At 40.5% G+C, this 25,811-nt stretch overlaps 1 protein-coding gene across 1 annotated transcript in view; it reads left to right on the top strand.

The window, feature by feature from the left end:
- ADAMTS16 (ADAM metallopeptidase with thrombospondin type 1 motif 16) overlaps nt 1-25,811 on the top strand; it is a 156,121-nt gene that overhangs the window by 62,467 nt on the left and 67,843 nt on the right. The window contains exons 10-17 of the mRNA XM_032626580.1: nt 1,488-1,641; nt 11,422-11,517; nt 16,274-16,422; nt 17,610-17,782; nt 19,599-19,729; nt 21,700-21,823; nt 22,236-22,480; nt 24,335-24,473. Coding sequence (XP_032482471.1) covers nt 1,488-1,641; nt 11,422-11,517; nt 16,274-16,422; nt 17,610-17,782; nt 19,599-19,729; nt 21,700-21,823; nt 22,236-22,480; nt 24,335-24,473 — 1,211 coding nt within the window. The remainder of the gene's footprint in view (nt 1-1,487; nt 1,642-11,421; nt 11,518-16,273; nt 16,423-17,609; nt 17,783-19,598; nt 19,730-21,699; nt 21,824-22,235; nt 22,481-24,334; nt 24,474-25,811) is intronic.

The raw sequence follows: 25,811 nt of genomic DNA, 5'->3' as shown, positions 1-25,811 counted from the left end.
AGGATGAATAAAAAATAATAGGTTACATTTGATCAAACTATAAAAAATCCTGAATCTGTGAACTTTAAAAAGTTTTTTGTTTTTCAATCTCTTGCTTGGGTTCATCAATGTAGCTGACTTTTCCTAGTTTCCTTTCTATGCAATGGGAATAGTATTGCCAACCCTGATGTAACTTTAGGGAGATAATGGGGAACATCTAACTAGTATATAGGAATCATTTGAGATCATTAGAGAGAGGTGCTATGGAATTCCAAAGTTGCCAAATCACTCCTGTCATGGAGTGTTAGTTATGCTTTTATTCATTTTTCTCTACTTATAGACCCTTACATCATGATCATTGTAGCAGTAATAGAAAGATCATCTATTCAACACTCACAGTGAGCAAGTCACTGTTCTTAGCACTTTCCTAGCCTTTGATTTGATCTATTAAAAGGCTTGTGACCTCCTTGCATGTATGTTTAATGTCCTGTCCACAGTGACTGGTGCCCTTCCTCATGTTTTATGTATGTGGATATTAATTAAGGGCACACATGCATCAGTGGGCTTCAAGGCAATAGAATCTGGGACCTGGGTCCTGGAGACTGGGGCCAGAAAGATTCCGATCAAGGTGGACAACCACACAAAGAAAAGTCTGGGGATGCTTAGGCAGATCTACTGTTGTTAAGTTTATTGTGATTACAGAGGTGTTTTGTTTTTGTTTGTTTTTAGTTTTTGCTTATTGAAATTTATAAATAATATTTAGTTGCTATTTGCAAACACTTGTTTCCCCTCCCTCCAAATGCAAAATTTATACCAAAGCCTGTCTCTGGTAGGGAAGAGGATACCCTATTAGTAGAGGAAGAAATCTTTAGTTGGCCTTTAGCCCATCTTCTAGGGAACTTAAGGAGAATTAATTTTCTTCTTGACTTTGGAATCTAGTCAGAAATCAGCCTGTGTATAGAGCATTTCTGGTGGAAATCATTGCAATGCTCCATGTGGAAGCTGGAAGCTATTGTGCAGGAAAGGAAGGAAGGACGGAAGAAAGAAAGAAAATTCCAGCCTTTGAAATTGGCTGATTGTGTTTTGCTGTTTACAGTGCCCATTTCATCTTTTTATTGTTCCTGGCAAGAAGTGTACTTTTTAAGGTGTCTGTTATAGAAGCTCCTCACATCAAACATCTGGTTGTATTATCCCATTTCACTCTCCCCATGATAGGTTTCAGAAATCTGATGAAGAACAAATTGCCTCCCTGGAAAAGGTGAAACATATTATGAACAATTTCAGAAATGTGGCCTCTATCTTTTAAGAGAATTAAGATAAATGTTATATTGGACCTCAGGAGAAAAATGTCCCCTCTTCTTTATACAAGACATGTGGTAAAATTGCATGAGAAAAGAAAGGCATGATTGAATTACGTGTAATTACATGTAATTCAATCATTGAATTACGTGATTGAAGTTACATCTTTGGTAATTTCCGGCATCACCAGCAGTTCCTCTTTGTTTTAGCACTGCCCAAGCTACATGCCTTGCAGATCAGCCAAAGCCTGTGAAGGAATACAAGTATCCTGAGAAGCTGCCGGGAGAGTTATACGATGCAAACACACAGTGCAAGTGGCAATTTGGAGAGAAAGCCAAGCTCTGCATGCTGGATTTTAAAAAGGCAAGTGACTGTTGGCAGATGTTCAATGTAGAATTCTTCATAAAACCATTTTATTCAGTGAAGCTGACATTGATGTATTCTGCGTTTATTGGGTACCTACCAAATGTCAAATCCTGTATGTTAGGGCTGGTCCTATATAACAGGAAACACATGTTGTACTGGCAAAGAAAATGACAGTGGATACTGTTGTGGGGATCAGTTTCCTCTCAAGTACTGACTTGGCCTGTTGGGTCAGTTCTTTCTTCCTGATTTATCATGTGGGAGCTCAGCAAGAATGCTTGGTTGGTGTAAGATGGCAAATTAATACACTGCATTCCTTTCAATGGTATTTAAGAAACAACGTCCCCCCACCCCCCCTTACCTCCCTCAGAAATAGACAAAATTTACTAGAAAGAAGTAGCCTATCTCGGACTTCTGATTATTAAATTCCTCAAATTAAGTGTTTCTAGAGAAGTCTTTCATAGAACTCCATTGACCCCAGGAACACCAGAAGACTGGTTTCCTCATATAAATTCCTCATATAACACAGAGACATGTGCTCTCGCTAAACAAGGGAAAATCGAGATTTCACAGCTTGCCCTATTAAACCACTAGGAAAGCTACCCATAAATTAAATGAAATTAACTATTTTTGAGGTTTCTTTTATTCTAGTTTATAAGGAAATCAAGAGGAAAATAGACAAAAATATATAGTCTTCCAGAAACCTCCAACATTTCAGAATGCACTGAGAATATTCCCAATTTCAATCTAATGTGATAATCTTCTTTCTTCTAAACTAAAGTAGATCTCCCCCCAAAAGTCAATTACAGCCATGTGCCAGAACTGGATTCTTATCTCCTCAGCTAGGTAATCTCAGCTGGGAACAAGAATAATAAACCAGTCAGCATCAGCATATATTCCCAATGTTGCTTTTTCATTGGCAGAATATGTGAAATCCCTGAGAATTTTTTGCGTGTCACTCTCCTGTTTGCTAAGGAAAAGGAGCATAAAATTTTTCTTTCAAAGCTGTAATGTTCTACATCATACTGCTGGTTTTCACATTATTTTGCTGTGACCATGGAGTATCCTCCGTGGTAAACTAGTGCCGTTTGGAAAATACAGGAAATAAGAAGTTAAATGCAGCAGGTTTTTTATTACTGAGGAAATATTTACCTGCAGGGAAATGTATTTCTTATAGGTATACAATTGGGTTTTAACAAATGTATTCCCCCATGTTACCAGCATAAATCTAGAATATTCCCTTTTGCCCCTTTCCATTCAATCCCCTTCCCACCCCAGTAAGCAACCATTGTTCTGATTTCTGTCACTGTACTTTCACATTACTTATTCTGGAACTTCATAATTGCCAAGTAAAGTTTCACATTTTGCCATTAAATATGATGCTTTCAGTTTTACATAGTTACCTATTATCAAGTTGAAAAAGTTCCCTCCTGGTCCTATATTGGTAAGAGATTTTATCACAAACTTATGCTGACTTTTATAATACTTTTTTTTTTCTGCATCTATTGATATAAATGTATTTTTCTCCTTTATTCTGTTAATGTAGTGAATTGTACTGATGGGTTTAAAATTATTTTTCATTGATTTTTGAATGTTAAACCAACCTATATTCCTAGGATAGCTTTACTTGGTCATAATCTATTATTCATTTTTATATTTTGTTGATTTGATTTGAGAATATTTTGTTCAGGATTTTTATATCTGTGTTCTTTTTTTAATTAATTAATTTATTTATTAATTTATTTATTTTTGGCTGTGTTGGGTCTCCGTTTCTGTGCGAGGGCTTTTTCTAGTTGTGGCAAGCGAGGACCACTCTTCATCGCGGTGCGTGGGCCTCTCACTGTCGCAACCTCTCTAGTTGTGGAGCACAGGCTCCAGACGCGCAGGCTCAGCAGTTGTGGCTCATGGGCCCAGTTGCTCCGCGGCATGTGGGATCTTCCCAGACCAGGGCTCGAACCCGTGTCCCCTGCATTGGCAGGCAGATTCTCAGCCACTGTGTCTACCAGTAAGCCCTATATCTGTGTTCTTGAATAGTGTAATTTAGAAAATTTTTTTCTTAAAATTACCATTCAAGAATTTATATCAGGGTTATGCTGCCCTCAAAAAATGATTTGAAAGTGCTCCCTACTCCTTTGCTTTCTTGAAGAGCTTGTAATAAAATTGCTATTGTTTCTTCCTTAAAGTTTTATTAGAACTTACCAGTGAATCCTATCTGTGGGAAGGTTTTTGTAATCACTAATTCAACTACACTAACACATGTAGGGTTATGCAGAAGAAATTCCTAGCTAGACTGATCAGATTCATTGGAAAAAAAATTAAACATCAAAAAATGACACAGAAAGAGTCCTTTTCCAATGATTTTTTTTGTTTGTTTTACCTGTTTTTTTTTGGGGGGGTGGGTTACCAAAATTTGTTTGTAATATTCTCATTTATCCCTTGAATGACTGAAAGGTCTATAGTGACATTTCTTCTTCCATTCCTAATAATGATAACATGTGTTTCTTTATCTCTTTTTCTTGGTCAATCTAACTAGAAGTTTATCAGATGAATAGTCCTTTCAAAGCATCAGTATTTATCTTTATTAATTTTTAATGGAAATATTTGTTGGGTTCTTTTCTATTTCATTAATGTCTGTTTTGTCTTTATAACATACTAAGGCTTAATGTGACTTTCTTTTCCTTGCTGTTTATGGGATAAACTTGGATCACTTACTTAAAAATGTCTTCTTTTCTAATATAACCATTTAAATATAATTAAAGCTAGTAATTTCTTTTTCTTAGCAGCATTATTAACATATATCCTGAACATTTTTAGATGTTGAATCTTTAATATTATTAGCTATGAAATATTTTCTAATTTAAGTGGTGATTTCTTCTTTAACCCATGCATTATTTAGGAGTATATTATTTAACTACCAAATAATTGGTGATTTTCTAGACAGCTTATTAATTTTGATTTCTAATTTTGTTCAGTTTTATCAGAGAATATACCCTATAAGCATACTTTTGAAATTTATTGAAACATATTTCATAGCTCAGCATTTGGTCTACCCTGGTGAACATTTATGGCCACTTGAAAGAACTGTGAATTCTGCAGTGGTCAGGTATAGAGTTCTAGATATATCTAGTTTGTTAATTTGTCTGATAATATTGTTTATAGCTTCTATATCCTCTGCAATATTTGGTACTTTTTATGTAACAATTTAATAATTTAATAGATATGAGTGTTAAAGTCTCTAACAAAGATTATGTATATTTCTATTTCTCCCATTAGTTCTATTAGTTTTTGCTTTGTATATTTTGAAGCTGGGTATTTAGGTGCATACACATTTAGGAATTTTATGTCTTCCTGACTCTCTCATTAATATACAATAACTTTATTTTATTGTTGATAATGTTACTTTCCCTTGAATTGTACTTCATCTTATGTTAATATAGCCACATCAGCTTATTTAGGAATACTCTTTGCATGATATCTTTCCCCACCCTTTTACTTTCCATTTCTCTGTGTTTTTATATAAAATATGTCTGTCATAGCATCCTTTAGTTTGGCATTGCTTTTCTATCCAGTTGAACAATCTATAGCCTTCCACTGGGATGTTTAATCCATTTATATTTAATGTAATTATTGACATAGTGGATTTAAGTCTACCATTTTGCTATTTGTTTCCTGTTGTTCTCTTCCTTTTCGTTTGTTTTCTTTTGGATTAAACATGCTTTTAAAAATTCTATGTTTGCATCAATTTGCTTTTTAGCTATATTTTCTTGTATTTTTAGTGGTTACTCTAGAGATTACAGCTGCATCTTTAATTTACAACCTACATAGAATTAGCATCATATCACTTTATGCAAAATGCAGGAGGATCCTTACGACAAATAGGTCCATGTATCCCTCTTTCACAGTATGTACTATTGTCATCATGTATTTTATTTCTATGCATGCTGTAAACCACACAACACAATATTAAAATTTTTGTTTTAAAATAATGGGTTGCTTTAAAATAAAATAGGGTCATCTTTTATATTTACCCACATGTTTGCCATTTATTATTTATGCTTTCTTATAGATCAGTTTCAAATTATATCATTTCCTTAGGGGATGAGAAACTTCCTTTAACATTTCTTGTAACACAATCTGTGACCACAAAGAACGTCAGGTTTTCTCTATCTGAAAATGTCATTAACTCACCCTCAGTTTTGAAGAACACTTTTTCTGAGTACAGAATTCTAAATAGTTTATTCTTTTTTTTTCCTTTAGACACTTTAAAGATATAATTACATTTTCATCTGGACTCAGCTGTTTCTGATAAAGTGTTTGTGATCATTTGTATATTTCTTCTAACATTTCTAATCATTTGTTTAGACAATTCAGCAAGCTATGCATTTGGGTTATTTTAAGTTTCAGTTCCAGAATTACTATTTGGTTCTTTTTTTATAGTCTACATTTTTTTTAGGGAATGTCCCATTTTTTCACTTATTATGTCCATTTTTTAAATATATTTATAACATATTACATATGCTACAATTATATATTGTAACATATTGTTATTTTATGTTGCATGTATTTATATTATGTTATTATAATAGGTGAATCCTTTTGATCCCCTGAGGTTTGTTTTACTCTTCCTTAGGGCTCATCATTTATGGTTTTTCCTTAGCCCTAGAGCATGGCCTGTACTCTAGTTTGTGGTTCTTACTCATGAGACATGGACGCCTGGGATGCTTACTGAAGTCTCTCCACTTTATGTGGCCAGAACACTGCTGTCTCCTAGCATTGTGCATCTCTGTCTTCTAGCCCTTATCAGCTTTCAGCCTAAAGCTGTTGCCCTCTTCCAGGCCACTTGGAGTCTCATCCTGTGCATCAACCATTCACCCACCAGATAAGGACCTGCAGGAAATCCTCATGGAGACCTCTGGTGCTCCCTACTCAATGCAGCTTTCTCCTTTCTAGTCCCATTCCCACAAATTCTAGCTACTTCTGCAGCCCCAACTCTGATCTATGCACCCTCCATTCAGTGAGACTGCTGTTGTCTTCATGGGAACCATGTCTTTGCACCATGGTCAGCAAAGTGTTCCCAGAGAGAGAGCTGGGCAAAGTTGATGCCCACCTTACAAATTCCCTTCTCTTGAGGACCATGTACTGTGTTGCTTGTTACAAGAGTCTGAAACAACTGACCAATACATTTTGTCCAGTTTTATAGTTTTTGCATGTAGAAAAGTAAGTGTGGTACCAGTTACTTCACCATGAACAGTAGAGAAAATACCTTTTGAAAAATACCCATTAAAGTCAATATTGTGAGCTTATTCCCTTTCCTGACTGAAGACTATAAAATAATAAATAACAAGGAAACTACCCAATGCCTCAACCAGTACTTGGCACTTATGGCCCATTCAGTAAGACTTTGCTGGGAAGGGTGATAGATGGATGGATGATGTTTTAGAAAGGGTTGAACCTTTTTTAAGTACCATGTGCCATTTAGTTTGGAAAGTTAAGAGATAACGTGAATGCATATGCATTCTTCTTTTGGATAAATAGATGTGTATTTGGTGTATATGTGTGGGTGTTTACATACTTGTTTATAAATCCACACACATATATGGCCATGGCTTTCTCTGTCCACTGATGACTTGTTGATAATCAAAATTAGTGATAAAAGCACACCACTGCTTGAAAAACAAATAATTACAATAAATTATATATCCTATTGTAACATCATTTGTATATGCATTTTTAGTTTGTATTTTTGGAAAGTCTGATACTGACAGTTTGAGAAAACTAATCTGGTGGCATTCTATTCACAGTATGGAAATGCCACAATAAATCCAACACAGTCATCTGAAAATCTTTGTTTTATTTGGGGTATTAGGTTGCGATGTTAAACTTAACTAAGTCAGTATTATCAAAATAAGTCATTGTGAACGTAGCTCTTAAATTATGGGAAGGACTAGCAAGTGAGAGAGTCTTCATTAAAGAGAGTACAGTATTCCTTAACAGCAAAGATAAAAGCAAGCGTGAACTCTGTATGTGGTTCTCAACTTTCTTCTTGTTAAGTCAAGTATTAGTTATTTTAAACATTGCGTCATTATCAAGTTCCTATTCTGCTTCGTCAACATTGCTTGGTGGCCTGACCCTGCAGTCTGAGATGCAAGTTGCCGGAATTACTTTGAAATTTGATCACCTTAGTGTCCTGGGTACTGTTGGTAAATTGGGAACCCACCCTCCAATCCAGCAGGTATTGCATTCCAACTTCTTGGCCCTAGAACCATGATTTAATAGGGTCATTGTTCCAAGAGGACCCTGAAGTTTTATTAAGAATGTAATGAGGGCTTCCCTGGTGGCGCAGTGGTTGAGAGTCTGCCTGCCGATGCAGGGGACATGGGTTCGTGCCCCGGTCTGGGAAGATCCCACATGCCGCGGAGCGGCTAGGTCCGTGAGCCATGGCCGCTGAGCCTGCGCATCCGGAGCCTGTGCTGCGCAACAGGAGAGGCCACAGCAGTGAGAGGCCCGCGTACGGCAAAAAAAAAAAAAAAAAAAAAAAAAAAAGAATGTAATGACCTACAACCATAAAGCAGAATTTAATACAACCATTGTACATTATGTCCAGAAGTTAGCAGTTAGATCAAAGTGTGATAAAACTGAGAGGAAGTAATAGTTTTTTGGTTGTTTATATAATAAAATAAACATTGTTTGAGGTACTAGAATTTTTATTTGTTTTCCAGAATGGAATGTCACATTTTTATTAAATGACCAGCAGTTACATCTATAGGGCACCAAGGTCTCAAATCCTTTTTGACATGTTGGAACACAGTAACATGAATTATATATTTCAAGGCTCTTGTAACTCTGATTTATTTCTGCCTGGAGGCCTGGAATTGGGAATTGAGCAGCTTCCAGAATGAGGCTGAAATACACAGATGGCATAAGCTGGGCACAGACTGAGTTACAGTCACATGCTTTAGTGGTGAGCTGTCACCAGTATCCTATACTTGAGAGCTTCTTACTTAGAAAACTTAAAAACTATTGCCTTCAATAGTATCTTCCATCCATATTTCTTTATTCTGAAAAATGTTCCCCCAGACTACAATGTAAGAATATTATGAAAATCCTTTGAATAGCAGTCTAGGTGCAGTGTTTTCATATCATAATGTCACCCTCTTAAGTCATCTTAGAAGCTTTTATGATCACAATTCACTGATCACTATTCATTTCATTTTACACTAAAAATGTTCCTTCTCATTCTGTCCAAGGTTTCCATAGAAACAAACTAACAGATGTTCAACTCAGAAAGCATTTATTGAAAGCCAGCCAGGTACTAAACACTGTTCCAGGTATTGGTGACAAATACATAAAAATAATTTAGCGTTTTAAAACACCATTTATTTTATCATCTTGCATCATCCCTGAAACTGCCTCCAGACTTAGTACCACTGGTTCCCTCAGGCCACAGCCATGAACCCAGGCTGGGGACTGGGATTGAGCTCACATCTCCTCACACCTTTGAAGTGAGAAAGGACACTGACATGAGTTTGGTGCCTGTTAGGTGCCAGGCCCTGAGTTGGGCACATTACCTACCTATGACGCTTCATTCAGTCCCCAGGACAAGTCGATGGGTGGTTGCATTCAGGGAGGATACCGGGACTCTGCCTGCCCAGGTTGGCCATGCCCAATTCACACCAGACAGACTTACCTTCTCGGAAGCCCAGACCCTCCCCTGGAACACTGTGTCCATCCCCCGCTGACCCAACAACAGGAGCAGGTATCTCTGTCACATCCACCATTCACTTATCATTCACTCATCCATCCGTGTGTTCATCTGTTTGTGTGTGTGCACACCCAGCCACCTAAATCAGTAGGTCTCTGAACCAGCACTCACGGGCAGGTATGCCTACCCTGCACCACTGTCTGGATTCTGGCTTTGATCCACCATATTTCCACCCAGATATTAAGCCGGAGTCCACAAGTTCAGGTTTCAAGGGAACTTTATTTATATCCTGGTTTCTGTCACGATGTCATCCCGGGAAGCAAACAGAGCTTCCCAGTTGTCTCTTTGGAGACTTACAGATGCCCAGGCCCCTGCTTTTATGGATGCCTTGTGGTCCTCTTATGACTCTGATCTCTAACCACCGTTCTGGGCAAGAAGAGAGGTTCCCAGCACAGCATGCTAATTGATGTCATGAGAGCCAGGAAAGCACTAACCACCAGCGTGACACATTTGCCCCAGTAGCACTTAATGATTCTGGAGGACTCCCAAGAAAATGAAGTTTAGTGGTACAGTGATTGTAATCTTAAGAGGTTACTATGAATACCTTGAAATAAAAGCAATTAGTTGATATCAAAATTAAAACATTGAGAGTTTGCTTCTTCACAGTCCATGCTCTGAAAAGCTGTCTTATTAGTGAGAGAGATACAAGTGGAAAAAAATATAAGGCAGTGCCTTTAACAAATTCCTTAACTTTTAAATATATAACAAGTACATTTATAAAGGAGATTTGAGAATTCGTTTTATGAAGGTAAAATTAATATGGATTATTAAAAGAGAAACCCTTCAAGAGTTCACTCACACAATGCAGAAGGTCTCCTGTGAGCACATCTCTAGCATCACTGAAACAGAAAATAAAGGCACAAGTGCCGTGAAATGCCATCTTTCAAGCAATATTAGGTGGAAGTTTTGCTGTGTTGCATTTTCTTTGTAACACAAAAACCCCAGTAGATGCAGCTATTAAATGACTTGGGAAATAGTGTAGCACGTGTTCAAATGTTCAGAACAGTTGTGCAGATAATTTAAGAAATGTTTCCGTCATGTGCAGTTGAAGCTACCACCAGCATTCCTGAAGGTCCCATCATTTCATGAGTCCCACTGCTGACTGCCCTTCACTAAGATGTTCCTTTGGGCTCAAAAGGATATAGAAGTCAAAATAATTCCTTATACTTGGAGAGGCCTTTATTGTGTATAAATCTCAGATCTTGTTTTATTTTATTGACAAAGCAGCCATGTGAGCTTTCCTTCCTCTGCACATGTCTTTCTTCTTTCTCATCTTCCTTTGCACGAACCCTTCATTCCTTTTCCCTTGAATGTGCCGTCCTTGAGCTCAATAGTTGGCTCAGATGTCCATCTTCTCTGACTTCTTCCCTGGGTCCTCCAGGCCAAGCGCTTTTCTCCTGGCAAGCCCACCCTGCACTGTGTTCTTCCCCTTGTAGGGGCACCTCTTCCCATGTGCACCACACAGTGATTTACAGCTAATCTATCCCGCTAAGACCATTCTTGAGAGGGTAGGTCTGGTCATATTTCTTATGGAACCTCCTGCCTAGTAAGATAACTGGCATATTCTAGGACTTCATTGAAGATTTGGGGATGGTGGATGAGTGGGTGTGTGGATGAATGGATAGCTGAATAGAGGAATGGACAAGGAGAAGTTAGTGAAAGGTAGGATGGAGAATGAATTATAAAATGTTAGGTTTTACTGGGTTTTTTAATTTTAATATTTCACAGTTTTCTTCAGTGCCTGGATTAAGCATATTTTACTTTTTAATTTAGAAAGTGTAATTTTGTTAAATGTATGATGAATAAATATAAATAAATAGAGCTTCAGGGATAGAATTAAGTTGAAGCAAGTCTAGAACATGAGTCTTCTAGATCCTCACTCTATCATATGCACCTACTCCTAAGTAGATGTCAGCTTTCAATTTATATCAGTTGTTTTTCCCTTAATTTTTTCAGTGATATTTTTCAGAGTTGTATGGATCATTTGTAATACTAATGACCTTTTTTTTCTCCTTTAGGATATCTGTAAAGCCCTGTGGTGCCACCGGATTGGGAGGAAATGTGAGACTAAATTTATGCCAGCGGCAGAAGGCACAACTTGTGGGCGTGACAGGGTAAGAAGCTAATCTTAGGTACATACGTCATATTCAAATGTCAGTCTTTCAACCATGCATCTTTCCTCTGCTTGCCTTGGTATTTTTTAAGCCCATCCTTCTGGTATATATGTCCATATCTATACCCATGTCAAAAGATTGTGTTTCATTTATATTAATTCTATGAAGAGGACTCCCCTTCATACTTTTCCAATCATATAATTGATGAGCTGCCTGGAATAAATAGACATAAATGTCAGGCAACAGGTGATGGCTGAATCTGTTTAATGAAGGAAAACGTTAAACTCTTGACCACCTTTTAATCAAATAAAGAACCAGCATTCAGCAGTTCTGTTAAAGCCTCAAAGCATCAGCTTGAAGACTGTGGAATAGATCCTTCTGACCTATTGTTGCTCTGTGAAAATGAGAGAGGTGCTCTAGTGGGGAAAAGAAGAAATTCATAAGACAGCAAGTTTATTACTAACTGGGGGGCAATGACAATTCTGTCATTACCACTTAAAAATAAATTATCTTAACAGTCAAGAGTAATCTTTTAACCCTTTTGACTTAAACTGTGATTGTATTTTTTTCAGAATATAAAAGACTACTGATAAAGATAGAAATATATTGGAACCAAATTGTCACTGTAACCATTTTCGTCCATATGTATCTGAACGTTTTCGTGATGCTAATGAGTACAAAATAGAAATCTATGCCTAAATATCATTGATCCAGGATGTTTGAAGTCCGAAGTAAGCCTATCACACCATAAACATGTTTAAATGTGAATACAAAGAGAAAGGATTTAAAGTATTAGGACACAGTGCTAACATAATGCTCTTGGGTTGAATTATTGCAAAGCTGAGTGAGGAAATGAAGAGAAATGAAGTAAATTTGCTTAAGAATAGCACCCAGCGACCATCCATCCTACACATGTTAATATGCTTTATTTTCAGACTTTCCCAGGGTGAGACTGATATTTAAATCCTTCTAGGGGTGTAAGCAGCAGTAAATTAATCCATAACAAAAACGTCTAATTAAAATGCTTTCAGTTTCTTGAAAGGGAAAATAGATTTGCTTAGGTACTGCAATGTGGAAATACCAACCGTCACGGGATACCAGGGAATTTACCTGAACGTTAACTGCAGGTGATCACGATTCTTTGTACATAACTGATTAAAACTGACCAAGTTTTGCAAATCTGATAGTTTGCCAAATTATGCCTATTTATGGAAAGATTGGCAGCCCTTCCATTGTTGCCTTGGTGATGGTTCACACCGGTATGGTGTGGCTCTCCAGGTGTCCTACTTTCTTTAAAATCTACTATTTTCCTTGGATGAAGTTACAGCTGTGATGCCACCCATATATTCTTGTTACGTTCTATTTACCTTAAAAGCAATTAAATTGGTTTTCATTGGTATTTTAAAATATTTTTTTCCTGGTGTTTCTTCATATTGAAAAGAATTAAAGCACATTAAGCTGGACTGGATGCCTACAAATTACACAGCAGTGAGTGTTCTGCCCAGGAGTGAATGGCTGCCCAGTGGCCATGCTGGGACAAGCATCAGAAGTTCTTGTAAAAGCCCCCTTTCGTGTTAGTTGTGTCATCCTGTATCACTGGTCCACAAGTGTCCATGAGGTTTATTGGTTGAGAAGCATGCATTACCAAAAGTCAGTATCTCAGTACTTTGGAATATTCCAGAACAATGGATGGGCTGTAGATAACTGACAACAACTGTACTGCTTCTGTGCATCTTTCTCCTAGATGGGAACCTGTTTTCCTCCATCAGCTACCAATGCTGAGGCTCTGCATGGGTATGCATGCTGGTGAACCTGAGTGGTCAGTGCATCTTTCAGTGGCAAGCGCTGTACCGAGAACGTTATGTACATTGAATTGTCACAGGCACCCTGGACGGTGAGCCTAGGGCAGCCCCCCACTGTACACCAAAGAACCCTTCCAGGAAAAAGACACTCGGTTTCTCTGCTCTCATGCCATGAGAAATCCAGAACCGGAGTCAGGACCACAGCCTGTATGCATGCTGAAGCAGATTCCGGTTCTTTAATGATCCCTAGTAGAAAATTAAACCATCTCTCACTTTGTGATTACGTTGCAAATGGTCCGAGGCACTTGGCCTGTGTCATTGCATTGGGTCTTTGGAACAAGCCAGTCTGGTGGTTTCCCTCATCCCTGATGTTCACAGGAGGACGGACAGGCTCAGGGCACCTGAGTCAGTGCCCCAGGTCACACACCTGGTTGAAGTGATATGCGGGGCTCATTTTCACCTCAAGAACGGTGTACGTTCTTGTGCCTCATTATGCTGCTGCCCTGTCTGTACGGGGTTTAAGTGTAACAGTGGATCCCTTGAACAGTACCACAACAGGGTGTGAGCCTTATCATGACATCACACTGTCCAAGATAAAGCCTCTTTCATAAGCCACACTCTCCATTGGTAAAATGTAAACTTGTGATAAACATGGGATTGTTCTTAGAAATACAACTGGTGCTTCAGTATGTGTCCATTTTATGTGTCCATTTCACACAAGGGTCTTACCCCCGACCACCCCACTGACTGGCTCCACAGGTCTGTGACCTGTATGAAATTAGACCCAAATTGTATGTATGTATGTCCGTGTTTGTGTGTCTACGTGCACCTAGGCATTCCCCCCAACCTCCTTGGGAGAAGATGTAGTGCTTTCTCCTCAGAATCTCAAAAAGTTTTCTTAAATAATTTTTAAGGATAGTCACTTAAGGATACTCCTGGGCATATATCCGGAGAAAACCATAATTTGAAAAGATACATGCACCCCAATGTTCATAGCAGCACTATTCACAGTAGCCAGGACATGGAAGCCACCGAAATGTCCATCGAGAGATGAATGGGTAAAGATGTGGCACATGTATACAATGGAATACTACTCAGCCATGAAAAGAGAATGAAATAATGCCATTTGCAGCAATGTGAATGGACCTAGAGATTATCATACAAGTGCAGTAAACCAGAGAAAGATGAATATCATATGATATAACTTATATGTGGAATCTAAAAAAATGATACAGATGAACTTACTTATACACAAAACATAAATAGACCCACAGACATAGAAAACAAACTATGGTTAACAAAGGGAAAGAGGGGTGTAAATTAGGAGTTTAGGATTAACATATACACACTACTGGATGCAAAATAGATAACCAATAGGGACCTACTGTATAACACATGAAACTACACTCAATATTTCTTAATAACCTATAAGGGAAAATAATCTGAAAAAAATGGATATATATATATATATATATATATATATAAGTATAATTGAATCACTTTGCTGTACACCTGAAACTAACATAACATTGTAAATCAACTATACTTCAATTAAAAAAAGGATACTCTGGCAAAAACAAAAAAAAATGCATTTGTAAGACTGTTAATTGCAGCAATAATTATCAAAGCAAAAGCCTGGAAATGATGCAAATGTCCATCAGAAGGGAACTGGTTGGAAATATACCTAATGGAGCGTTTTGTAACTGCAACAGAGGAAAGAGGGATGTGTCTATCTTCTTCTGTGGAATGAACTACAGAACATATTGTTAAATGAAAAAGCAGGATGGAAAAAGATGTGGATAATATGGGTTCATTTATGAAAGAAAAGGAAATGCCAGTCTATATATAATTACTTACATTAAAAAATAAAAGGATAAACTCTAAATTTAAAAAAAACTTAAACATTTTCTGTAATTTTAAAACAAAACTAGACCAAATTTTATTAAAGTAATTCATAAACATCCCAAGCAAAATGAAACAATCTAACCTAAATAGGTTCCATTTAGGCTTTAAGTCAAGTTATTGGCTTAACTATGACCACAACAGAGGAATTATCCAAGTGACTTTAAAACCCAGCACTTTGTGCAGCTCCAGTAGAGTTCATCCAGTAGACACCAAGTACTGCAAGGAACCATAAACAGTTCAGCAATCATATCGACATTGACAGGTTGGATTTGCTCTTCTGAAACTATTATTTTTATAGACTCCTACACAACGCTTTGCTGGCAGAATGTCAATTGTGCCCAGTGAATGGGTCCATCAGTGGGAAAACCAACACCATTGAATGCACGCTAGATCTTGTGTAGTTTTTGCATGTGGTGGAAGTGAAGAAACCATGTAGATTTTAGCAGAATTAACATCTATGAACGCTTCTCTGGAGAAAAGGGAGCTGATAACATCTCCAGCCTTGTAGGGACAGGAGGAGCCCTGTGTGGGTTATTTCGTCTCCTTAGAAAGCTGTGTGACCTCTGACATGGCTCCCAGCCCAGGTGCTTTGGAGCAAAAGCACAGAGCACCGGCCAGAAATGACAAGGTGTTGAGCCACATGGAACCTCCAACTGGATTTTTCTACCTGACAGTCAGTCTGTTCCGACAGTGAGAAGTGAAGAGCACATTGTTTCCAGGAAACGTTAGAGCTCCTACACCTGAGAGGTGAACAATTGGACTGAGTGTTCCTGCAACACAACTTCACTACACGTGTTAGGTTCCAGCAGCTCAGACAGAAGTTTGAAAATGATTTTGCTCCGTACCTTCCCTTTATGTGGATTTATAGAACAAGGCTAGGTCTGGAAAGAAGAAAAGAAGCTGCATTAAATGTATTTTTATTATGTGCTACCTGAGGGTAGGGATACTGATGTCTGCCTATGTGACCAAACTCCCCTCGGTTCAGCATTGCAGTAGTGATGTACTACCCACAAGTCATATCACTGTTTTGTTTTGTTTTTAATTTTCAGTGGTGCCGCGGAGGGCAGTGTGTGAAATATGGTGACGAAGGCCCCAAGCCCACCCACGGCCACTGGTCAGACTGGTCTCCCTGGTCTCCTTGTTCCAGGACCTGCGGAGGAGGTGTGTCTCACAGGGACCGGCTCTGCACCAACCCCAGGTGAGCGCACTGGACCTCCCTCCTCATCAACACCCATCTCTCTGCTACGAACTTTCCAAACAGCATGTAGACATAAGCTCAGTGAAAGTAATTCTGTACTCCCCATATTACTGTAAAAGAACGCTAAGTCAGAAAGCCCTTTTACTCAAGCATTTATTGTACAACAATGTCTCTGTGGTATAATTTAAGGTGCTTATAACTACCTGACCACAGCAAAAGTAACGGAGCCAACAGTGATATTCAAGAACTGGATTTTAACCATGCTTACATGAAATACCAAGGTTCTGCCTAAAATAAGGAGATAAATCATAAGTATAGAGAACCCAAATCAATAGATAAGAATCAGTAAGAACAATCTTTTCATGTGAGAAAACCAAAGTCTTGGTTTTTCATCAAATATATTTCCCTTCACAACATGTGGTCTCAGTGTGTCTTCTGTAGACGATGAGAATGTTCAAAGCAGTCACCAATGCAGTGGAATGAAGGGGTCTTTCAGTTCTCCTTTTGCACCTATATGTGTTTAACTTATGTTAAGACTAAGTAAAATGATTTATTTCAGTCCTGTCTTTAACGCATGAGACCTGATTGGTCCCCTTCATCGACAGGGTGCTCTCGTGCTGGTGTGTCCACGTGAATTCTAAGGGGTGAGAGGGGTGTTTGCTGTCTCTTCCAACCAGTGGAAGACAAGTGCTTGTTCTGTCCCCATGCGGTGTCCTCGCCTTGTCGCAAGGAGGCTGGTAGGGGAAAGAAGTTGCCATCTGGACAGCAAAGTAGTTGAATTTCAGTCTCAGTTCTGCTTTTTCCCAGCTGCCCTCCTGTAGTCATCCCCTCCTTTATGGAATTCGGAGAACAACGATGCTCACCCTGCCCCCTACAGGGAGATGAGAAAATACGTGCAAACTCACTTCCCATATTCTAACCTGTTCTACCCATGTTGCAATTATTTGCAGACTCACTAGAAAAGGAAAATACTACCCATATCATTAATATGTAAGAAAATGCCAGTGCCTTCTTAGGAATGCACTTCTTTTAACTGGTGACGGTAAGTATCTTTACTTAATGGTCACCAGTTTCCTATGTTAAATCTTTAACATTATCTGCTCCATCTCCCTAATAAGCCTCATTTCAAGGGAGGGGTGAGTAGCTATTCAAAGGCAAGGTTTCTAACTGGACGCTATACATTCCAGACCATCGAATGGAGGGAAGTTTTGTGCGGGATCCACGCGAACTCTGAAGCTTTGCAACAGTCAGAAATGTCCCCATAACAGTGTCGACTTCCGTGCCCTGCAGTGCGCCGAGTACAATAGCAAACGGTTCCGAGGATGGTACTACAAGTGGAAGCCGTACACCCACGTAGAAGGTAAATCTCAAATCCCACTTTCTGGTGGCAGCCTCGGGCTTCTTTACTCTTTAAAGAACTATGTGATCGATAGCGTGCATCCAGATAGACCTAAATTGCTGTTAGGGCAACGTCACAGGTTCTTTCCCTGTTGCTGGTTTGATTCTGTCCGCCTGAAGGTCACTGGTATCTTATCTAAACTTGACCAGCTGTGGGCTCAGAATAAAAGCAAACAAGATAGAGAGCATGTGCAAAAGACCATGAAATCTTTAAAGAAGCGATAAAGCACTCAAAGTAGACGATTTATTGGTAATGAATCAATTCTTTTTTAATACAAATCATGGTAGTTGATGGTGATATGGTGTTGAGTATGTCACCCATTGAACACTCGTCATTGCCAGAGAATGAAAGCAAATTCACGTCTTTTGGAAAATCAGATAATATACTACATATCTGGAAAGTCTCGATCTACAACTTATAAACCAGGAAGTTTATTTGTACCATATATAAGACTGTACTCTCCAGTTGAAGAGAAATATGTGTTGGCCTTCTGATCATAGTAACTTGAACTCAGTAGCTCAAGTAGCATAATTTGAAGATAAATTCAAAGAACACCTAAGCAACTCATTCTTTGAAAATGAGAGTACTGTGTTATCCAAGAAACACTCGAGAAATACGTAAGTTGAGCCATCTCATCTGGCACTTAACTTTTACCATCCCAATATATATAATGTTATCATGGTGAGAGTTTTATGGAATCAGCAAATTCTGGAAGGAAAATGTAAGCAGTTTCAAACAAAGCTTTTTTTGTTGGGTTTTTACTCCTAAAATTAAGTTAAGAAAAATTAAGCCAGTGAGAAACAAAGGCACAGGAGAAAATAGTAGAAAGAACTTCGAAATTGGGCTCAAAAAAATCTGTGTGCTATTTCTGGCTTTGCTAGTCTGCAGTAAATAAATTCGTTAATCATGGAAACACATATTAAATTTGATTCTTAGAATTATTCAGTTGGGTTTCTTATCCTGCACTATAAAGAAGATACTTGTGCATGAGTCTCGGGCCTGTGAAAACTCCTAAGGCAGATAATTTTTTATTATCAACTGTTCTCTTCTTTACCAAGAAGAGAACAAAGGGGAAAAAAAAAAGTTCCTACAAAAGTTCATGTTAGCCATATAAGTCATAAATCCTTGAAATGGATTACCGAGGGAGTATATGAACTTGATCTGCCAATCTGTAGTATATAATGAGACCTATATTCTCCATGTATCAGTGTTTTTTGACAATCCATTATATTTATTTAAAAAACAATGTTCTCTGGAGATTTCATCCAAAAGTTATTCTCTTTATCAGTTTAGAAATATTATGTATTTTAGTAAATGCATTAGCTATTAAGAAATTTTGTGATTATTTTGAATATTTTATTACACTTTATTTGTAAGAACTTTGTGTATTGCTACAAAATAGTAGTGACTTTTTGCATTTCTAGAAAGAGTAATTAACTATACTAGTAAAATAAGTGAACAGTAATGTAGTTCAAGTCAACAAATGTTTATTGAATGCCTACTATGTGCCAACCACTGTGTACGGAGCAAGGACCGATAAAGGACACAGTCGAAAAAAAATAATAGTGAAGCTTTAAAAAATATTTTAAAAAATTCAAGGGGAAAAACCAAGCCTGAAGAGGCAATTTATAAAAATGTCTTTGCAATGTATTATTGTGTGGGAGTTATTTTATGGGCAAAAAAGAAAAAAAATAGTCTATCTAAAATTTAGAGCAAAAAAATGATCAGAGCTTAAGTATCTTTCTTATTTGTGTTTGTGTGTGTATTTCTTTTTAAGATCAGGACTTATGCAAACTCTACTGTATCGCAGAAGGATTTGATTTCTTCTTTTCTTTGTCAAATAAAGTCAAAGATGGGACTCCATGCTCGGAGGATAGCCGTAATGTTTGTATAGATGGGATATGTGAGGTAATAATGATCATTCATTCATTCAACAAACATCTCCCAACAGTCTGCTTTATGCCAGGCATCCTGTAAGGGGCTAGAGAGACCAGACATTTAAAACACACCCCTCCCCTCCAAATCACAGCCCAGAGGGAGAGAAAGCCAGATGAACATCTATGGAGACAGGCAGTGGCTTGTGGCAATGGAGGCGTGTGCAGAGAGCATGGCGGGGGGGAAGGGTGGAGCTGATTCTCTCTTAGATGTGGACCTAAGAGATTTGTAGGGTTCCTCAGGGAAGGGAAAGGGAAGAGGGGTGTTGGGGAAGCAGGGAGGGGAACACAGAGATACAGGAAATCATGGGATGGTAGGAACCAGTTCAGGGGTCAGAGTACCCAGAGGCAGGCAGGAGCTGGGGGATGCTGAGGAGGTGAGTGAAGGGGAGAAGCTTGCAAAGGGCCATTTGCTGTGGGGACGAGGACTTGGGGTTTTTATCCACATGTCCCTGTGGAAGGCACTGGGACTGGGGACGCGTAGAATCGCCCAATCAGACGGCAGTAGCACCAGAGTAAATGAAGGCAGGGACAGCACAGAGACAGGGGCCGCTTCACTGCTGTCGAGGGGTTCTCGGGAAATCGGCAACCTCACTTCTGTTGGAGAGGGACTCAGGGCACAGGCTGGGAAAGATAGGCGGCTAAGTGAACGCAACGTTCTGAGCTTGTTACCAGGCACAGAAGTGAGATGTAGGAAGAATTTTATTATAAACAAAGGGAGGGTGTTACATGCAATGGTCAGATACACTGCATGTAAATAATGGGCTTTTCAGTGAAGAAGTTACTCAATATTCGTATTCAGTGGAGTCCAAAGACCTTGTGGTTCCAGGTCTGATTTTCTTTAAGGTGTGACCACAGTAAAGTTGAATCATCCCCTCAGACCCTCAGTGTAATCGTTTGAATGCATGAAGATTAGACTAAATGATTCTGTTCGGATCTCTTTCAGCCTTAAAATGCTCAACTGTCCACCCATTGTGTCTAATTATCAGTTGATTTGTTAAATATGTCATTGTTTTTATGTATTCTTAATGATACAGTATCACAATCCTTTATTTGTAATTCTGAAATCCAAAGATGTGTGAAATGGAAAGTTTATTTGACTGTAAAATATAAGCAGACCTGAATTTATTTGGTGGCAAAACTGTCTTGAATTGATACGACTATCTTCAGTTATGTTTATCCCGCTCACTATAGAGATGTGCGCATTTTAGAAACATCGTTGCTGTCCGGAGCCCTGCAGGGACTCTCACATCATATGTGTGTTAATTACCTTCCCACAACCCAAAAAACTCTTGAGTTCTGAAATGCATCTGGCCCTAGGATTTCAAACAAGGGATTGTGGACTATAGTTCATCCATCATTTCTGAATGGATTTTTTACATAGCTAGCCTATATTCTTTGCTAGGAAATGGAAAATTGGCAAGCATCACAGAATATATAAACAGCTGCTAAAATTCTAGACAGTAGCCAAATGTGCCTTTTACATAATTTACTGCTGGGAATAATCGCCCTGTGGCCTGTGTTCCTTCTTTGCCTCTGCACAAGGCGATTCAAAAAAGCACAAGGCGATTCAAAAAAGCACAAGGCGAATTCCAGTGGAAATTCGTGAGGCCACATTGCTTGTCATTTGGGCTACGTGCTTTATATCGGTCTGAAATTTACCCACGTCTCCAGCATGACAACCCGATAGGTTTGATTCTGGGCTCAGTGTAGGACAGTCGTGTAAAAACGCCAAAGAGGACAGGGTATGTTTGCCATGTGAAGGTCTCCTACTTTGGATGGAAGCGTAGTTGACAGTCTCGCAGTGCACATACTGGGTATCCAATAAATATTTGTTAACTCTCCCGTGTTGGTGAAACTTTCAACTCGACGGGAAAAGGTTTGTGACTTTGCCCCTGTTGTCTTGTCTTTCATGAATGACACGTGACCTCGTCGGTCCCACAGAGAGTGGGGTGTGACAATGTGCTGGGATCCGATGCTGTGGAAGACTCCTGCGGTGTGTGCCGGGGAAATAACTCCAGCTGCACAACGCACAAGGGCCTCTATGCCAAGCAGCACCGTGCCAACCGTGAGTCCACCCACCGGAGCTGCCTGCCTGGCTGATCAAAGGGCGAAAGGAACCACCTGGTGGGAAGGATGGGAGGTGTAGTGCAAACAGCAGACAGAGTCCTGAGATCCCTACACAGACTCCTTGCCTGCTTTGCTTCTCAAACCTTCTGTTTTGATTGGAAGTGGTTGCTAGGGTATTTGAATTCAAGTGGTTTTTAGACACAGTGAATATTACAATAGCTCTGCTCCAATTAAAAAAATAAAAAACTCATTTATAGGACTCATGCAACTGGATTGCCAAAACAGATCTCCAGTTTCCAAATTCTGATTCTCAGGGTTTGGTTATGGAGAACAGCAGGTGCTTAGGGATTTGCCTTGGCAGTACTGAGTGAAGCATCACATCCTCCCCCTTCCTGTCTCCTTTGCCCTAGAGTATTACCAGATGGTCATCATTCCTTCTGGAGCCCGGAGTATTCGCATCTATGAAATGAATGTATCTACCTCCTACATTTCTGTGCGAAATGCACTCAAAAAATACTACCTGAATGGACACTGGACAGTGGACTGGCCCGGCCAGTACAAGTTTTCAGGAACTGCCTTCAACTACAGACGGTCCTACAGGGAGCCCGAGAGCTTAACCTCCCCTGGGCCAACCAACGAGACATTGATCGTGGAGGTAGGTTCCAGCCTCTTGGTCTCAGGGCTTGGATTTGAGGTCTTAGGGTGTTTTTGTAGGTTCAAGGCTACTGGAAAAATATTACACCCACACAAAATTGTTTTCAATTAGATAGTGTCTCAGAAACAAAACTAATCAATACGTAGACTAAATGGGCCAGTGGACTTGTTTTGATCGCCTTTCATTTCTAGGTGTGGGATGAGATTTGTAATTACGCAGATCATGCAGTCCCCATTTTTGCATCTTGATCAGTCGATTTTGACAAAAATCTGCTTCTCTCCTGTAAGCTCTGTGGCTCTGAGAAGCAGCCACTGTGGGTGGCTCTGTGTGTGCCTGTTTGGGTGGGACCAGCATTCTGCCGCGTTTTGTGGAAATGGGAGTGAGATGAGAACCCACCACCTGGGCCCAGTGCCTGGCAGGGGACTGCACACTCACCCCCTGCGCAAGCCCCTCTGTGCTCTACCCCAGATGGCAGAGGCTCACGACATACAAACGGGCATCTTCTAACAATGTAATTTGTCCTCATGGGACCGGGGAGGTGGTGGCGACAGGCAGTAGACATGCTAATTCCCTACTTTTTTTGTATTTTTGTGCACACTTAAAGAAAAGACTGGTTCAAAAGTTGCCCCCTCAGCCCACACCTATGGGTGCAGGTGTGAACCATCCACAGGCCCTCCACCTGCTCTCCAGGCCTGGCAGCCCCATCCCGGTGTCCTTGCATCTTCCTGGGAGACACCCCATCTCCACACGTCCTACTGCCATCGCCCCTCCTGACCCGGAGCTGCTTCCTCCGCCCCTTTATAAACATGTTCACTGTGAATTTCTGCCTTGATTATTTCTCTCCCCCCCATCTCAGGCTTTTAGCTTTAATGAGGAAAGAGAGATCGGTCAGGGTTGAAGGTAGTTGAGGCTTGTTGGGAACCTGTTTCCTATGCAAGGGGCTCAGGATGTCAGGCGGCAGAGTGGCTCAATGATCATACATTGAGGCCACCTGTCCAGGGCTCATACCTGTCCTGAAGCATCTTCTCCAACTAGACTCGAGCTATGTTGTCAGGGAGGGAACTGTGGGGCCAGGGAGTTTAGGGAAGCTCCAGTGACTTCATCCACTGGAACCTCCCATCAGGGACCAGTGAGACTCCAAACTTCAGAGATGGGATTTCTATTAACAGGCTAATGGTGAAGTTTCCAGAAAAGCCTCTCACCCAGGTCAAGGGATCAATACCTTTATAAAGGAAAAAGTAAGTGGTCCATGTGGTCGAGTTTCCAGCTAGAAGATGAAGAGTCCAAACGCAATTCCATGTGCTAAGCATTGCTCACAGGTGTGCCCAAGCTGAGCGATCTTTACTAGTAAGATGTTTTTCTCCTGGAGCCATACAGTGCATGCCAGTAGGCCAAAGTCCTCTGCATCCCATCACAGGAGGAAGTACTCAGAGTTAGCCTTCATCCTGCATGGATGAGATCCATTCACCTGTTCTTGGTGGTTTGGAACTCACTAGGAATTGTGAAGGTGCTTTTTAGGTATCATTTTCTGATTTGCTCAGATGGAGAGCATTGGTGGGGCTCCCACGGTAACATGGAGGGAAAGAACCAAATGCTCTTGTTAGGTGGTAAAGGCTGTGGAAGAAACACTAAATGTAAGGCAAAAGAGTCAAATGTCCACATATTTTATAGATGTCCTTGTGTCTAGTTTAATTCCTGTTTAGAAAGTTACTGTAAAATTTGGAGGATGGACAGTGTTTATTACTGTAATCTTCTGATGGATATGTCTGGTGTTTCAAGTAGTTTAAAACAAATTAGCTTCTATTTATTGGTTCTAATTTAACTCATTATCTTTTTCCCTTTCTTTTTTTATAGCTTCTGTTTCAGGGAAGGAACCCGGGTGTTGCCTGGGAATATTCTGTGCCACGGTTGGGGGGTGAGAAGAAGCTCAGCACCCAGCCCAGCTACACGTGGGCCACCATCCGCTCCGAGTGCTCCGTCTCATGTGGAGGGGGTAGGTCACTTCCCACGGCTGTCCTGGTGATAGGCACAGAGGTGCCAGGTGCCTTAGGACCATGGGGCACACTGCCCTGGTCCTCATCACACTCCCCTCATCCTCATCACTCTGCCCTGGTCCTCATCACTCTGGCCTGGTCCTCATCACTCTGCCCTGGTCCTCATCACACTTCCCTCATCCTCATCACTCTGCCCTGGTCCTCATCACGCTGCCCTGGTCCTCATCACTCTGCCCTGGTCCTCATCACGCTGCCCTGGTCCTCACCACACTGCTCTCATCCTCATCACTCTGCCCTGGTCCTCATCACTCTGCCCTGGTCCTCATCACTCTGCCCTGGTCCTCATCACACTGCCCTGGTCCTCATCACACTGTCCTGGTACTCATCACACTGCCCTGGTCCTCACCACACTGCTCTCATCCTCATCACTCTGCCCTGGTCCTCATCACACTGCCCTGGTCCTCACCACACTGCTCTCGTCCTCATCACTCTGCCCTGGTCCTCATCACACTGCCCTGGTCCTCATCACACTGCCCTGGTCCTCATCACTCTGCCCTGGTCCTCATCACACTGCCCTGGTCCTCATCACACGGCCCTGGTCCTCATCACTCTGCCCTGGTCCTCATCACTCTGCCCTGATCCTCATCACACTGCCCTGGTCCTCGTCACTCTGCCCTGGTCCTCATCACACTGCCCTGGTCCTCATCACACTGCCCTGGTCCTCATCACACTGCCCTGGTCCTTGTCACTCTGCCCTGGTCCTCATCACACTGCCCTGGTCCTCATCACTCTGCCCTGGTCCTTATCACGCTGCCCTGGTCCTCACCACGCTGCCCTGGTCCTCATCACACTGCCCTGGTCCTCATCACTCTGCCCTGGTCCTCATCACTCTGCCCTGGTCCTCATCACACTGCCCTGGTCCTCATCACACTGCCCTGGTCCTCATCACTCTGCCCTGGTCCTCACCACACTGCTCTCATCCTCATCACTCTGCCCTGGTCCTCATCACACTGCCCTGGTCCTCATCACGCTGCCCTGGTCCTCATCATGCTGCCCTCGTCCTCATCATGTCCTGATTAGAGACCAGGGCTTCTGCCTGAGGGAGGTACTAACCTTTCTAGAGGCAGAGTAGAGAGCAGTGCTGCTGAGTGTTACTTGAAGACTTGAGCTGTTTTCTCTAATTCATCTATGTCAGCGTGTGGCCTTAAGGTTTAGTGAATTGGTTTCTGCTTTTCATCTAATTTAAGATTTTTGAAAGGGTAATCTTAATTGAGACTATTAAAATGGAATTCACTCAAATTATTATACATTTCATGTTTATGATGAGAAATAGAAAC

The sequence above is a fragment of the Phocoena sinus genome, chromosome 3 (assembly GCF_008692025.1).
Source record: "Phocoena sinus isolate mPhoSin1 chromosome 3, mPhoSin1.pri, whole genome shotgun sequence".
Taxonomy (NCBI): Eukaryota; Metazoa; Chordata; class Mammalia; order Artiodactyla; family Phocoenidae; genus Phocoena; species Phocoena sinus.
This window is presented reverse-complemented; position numbering and strand designations above follow the sequence as displayed.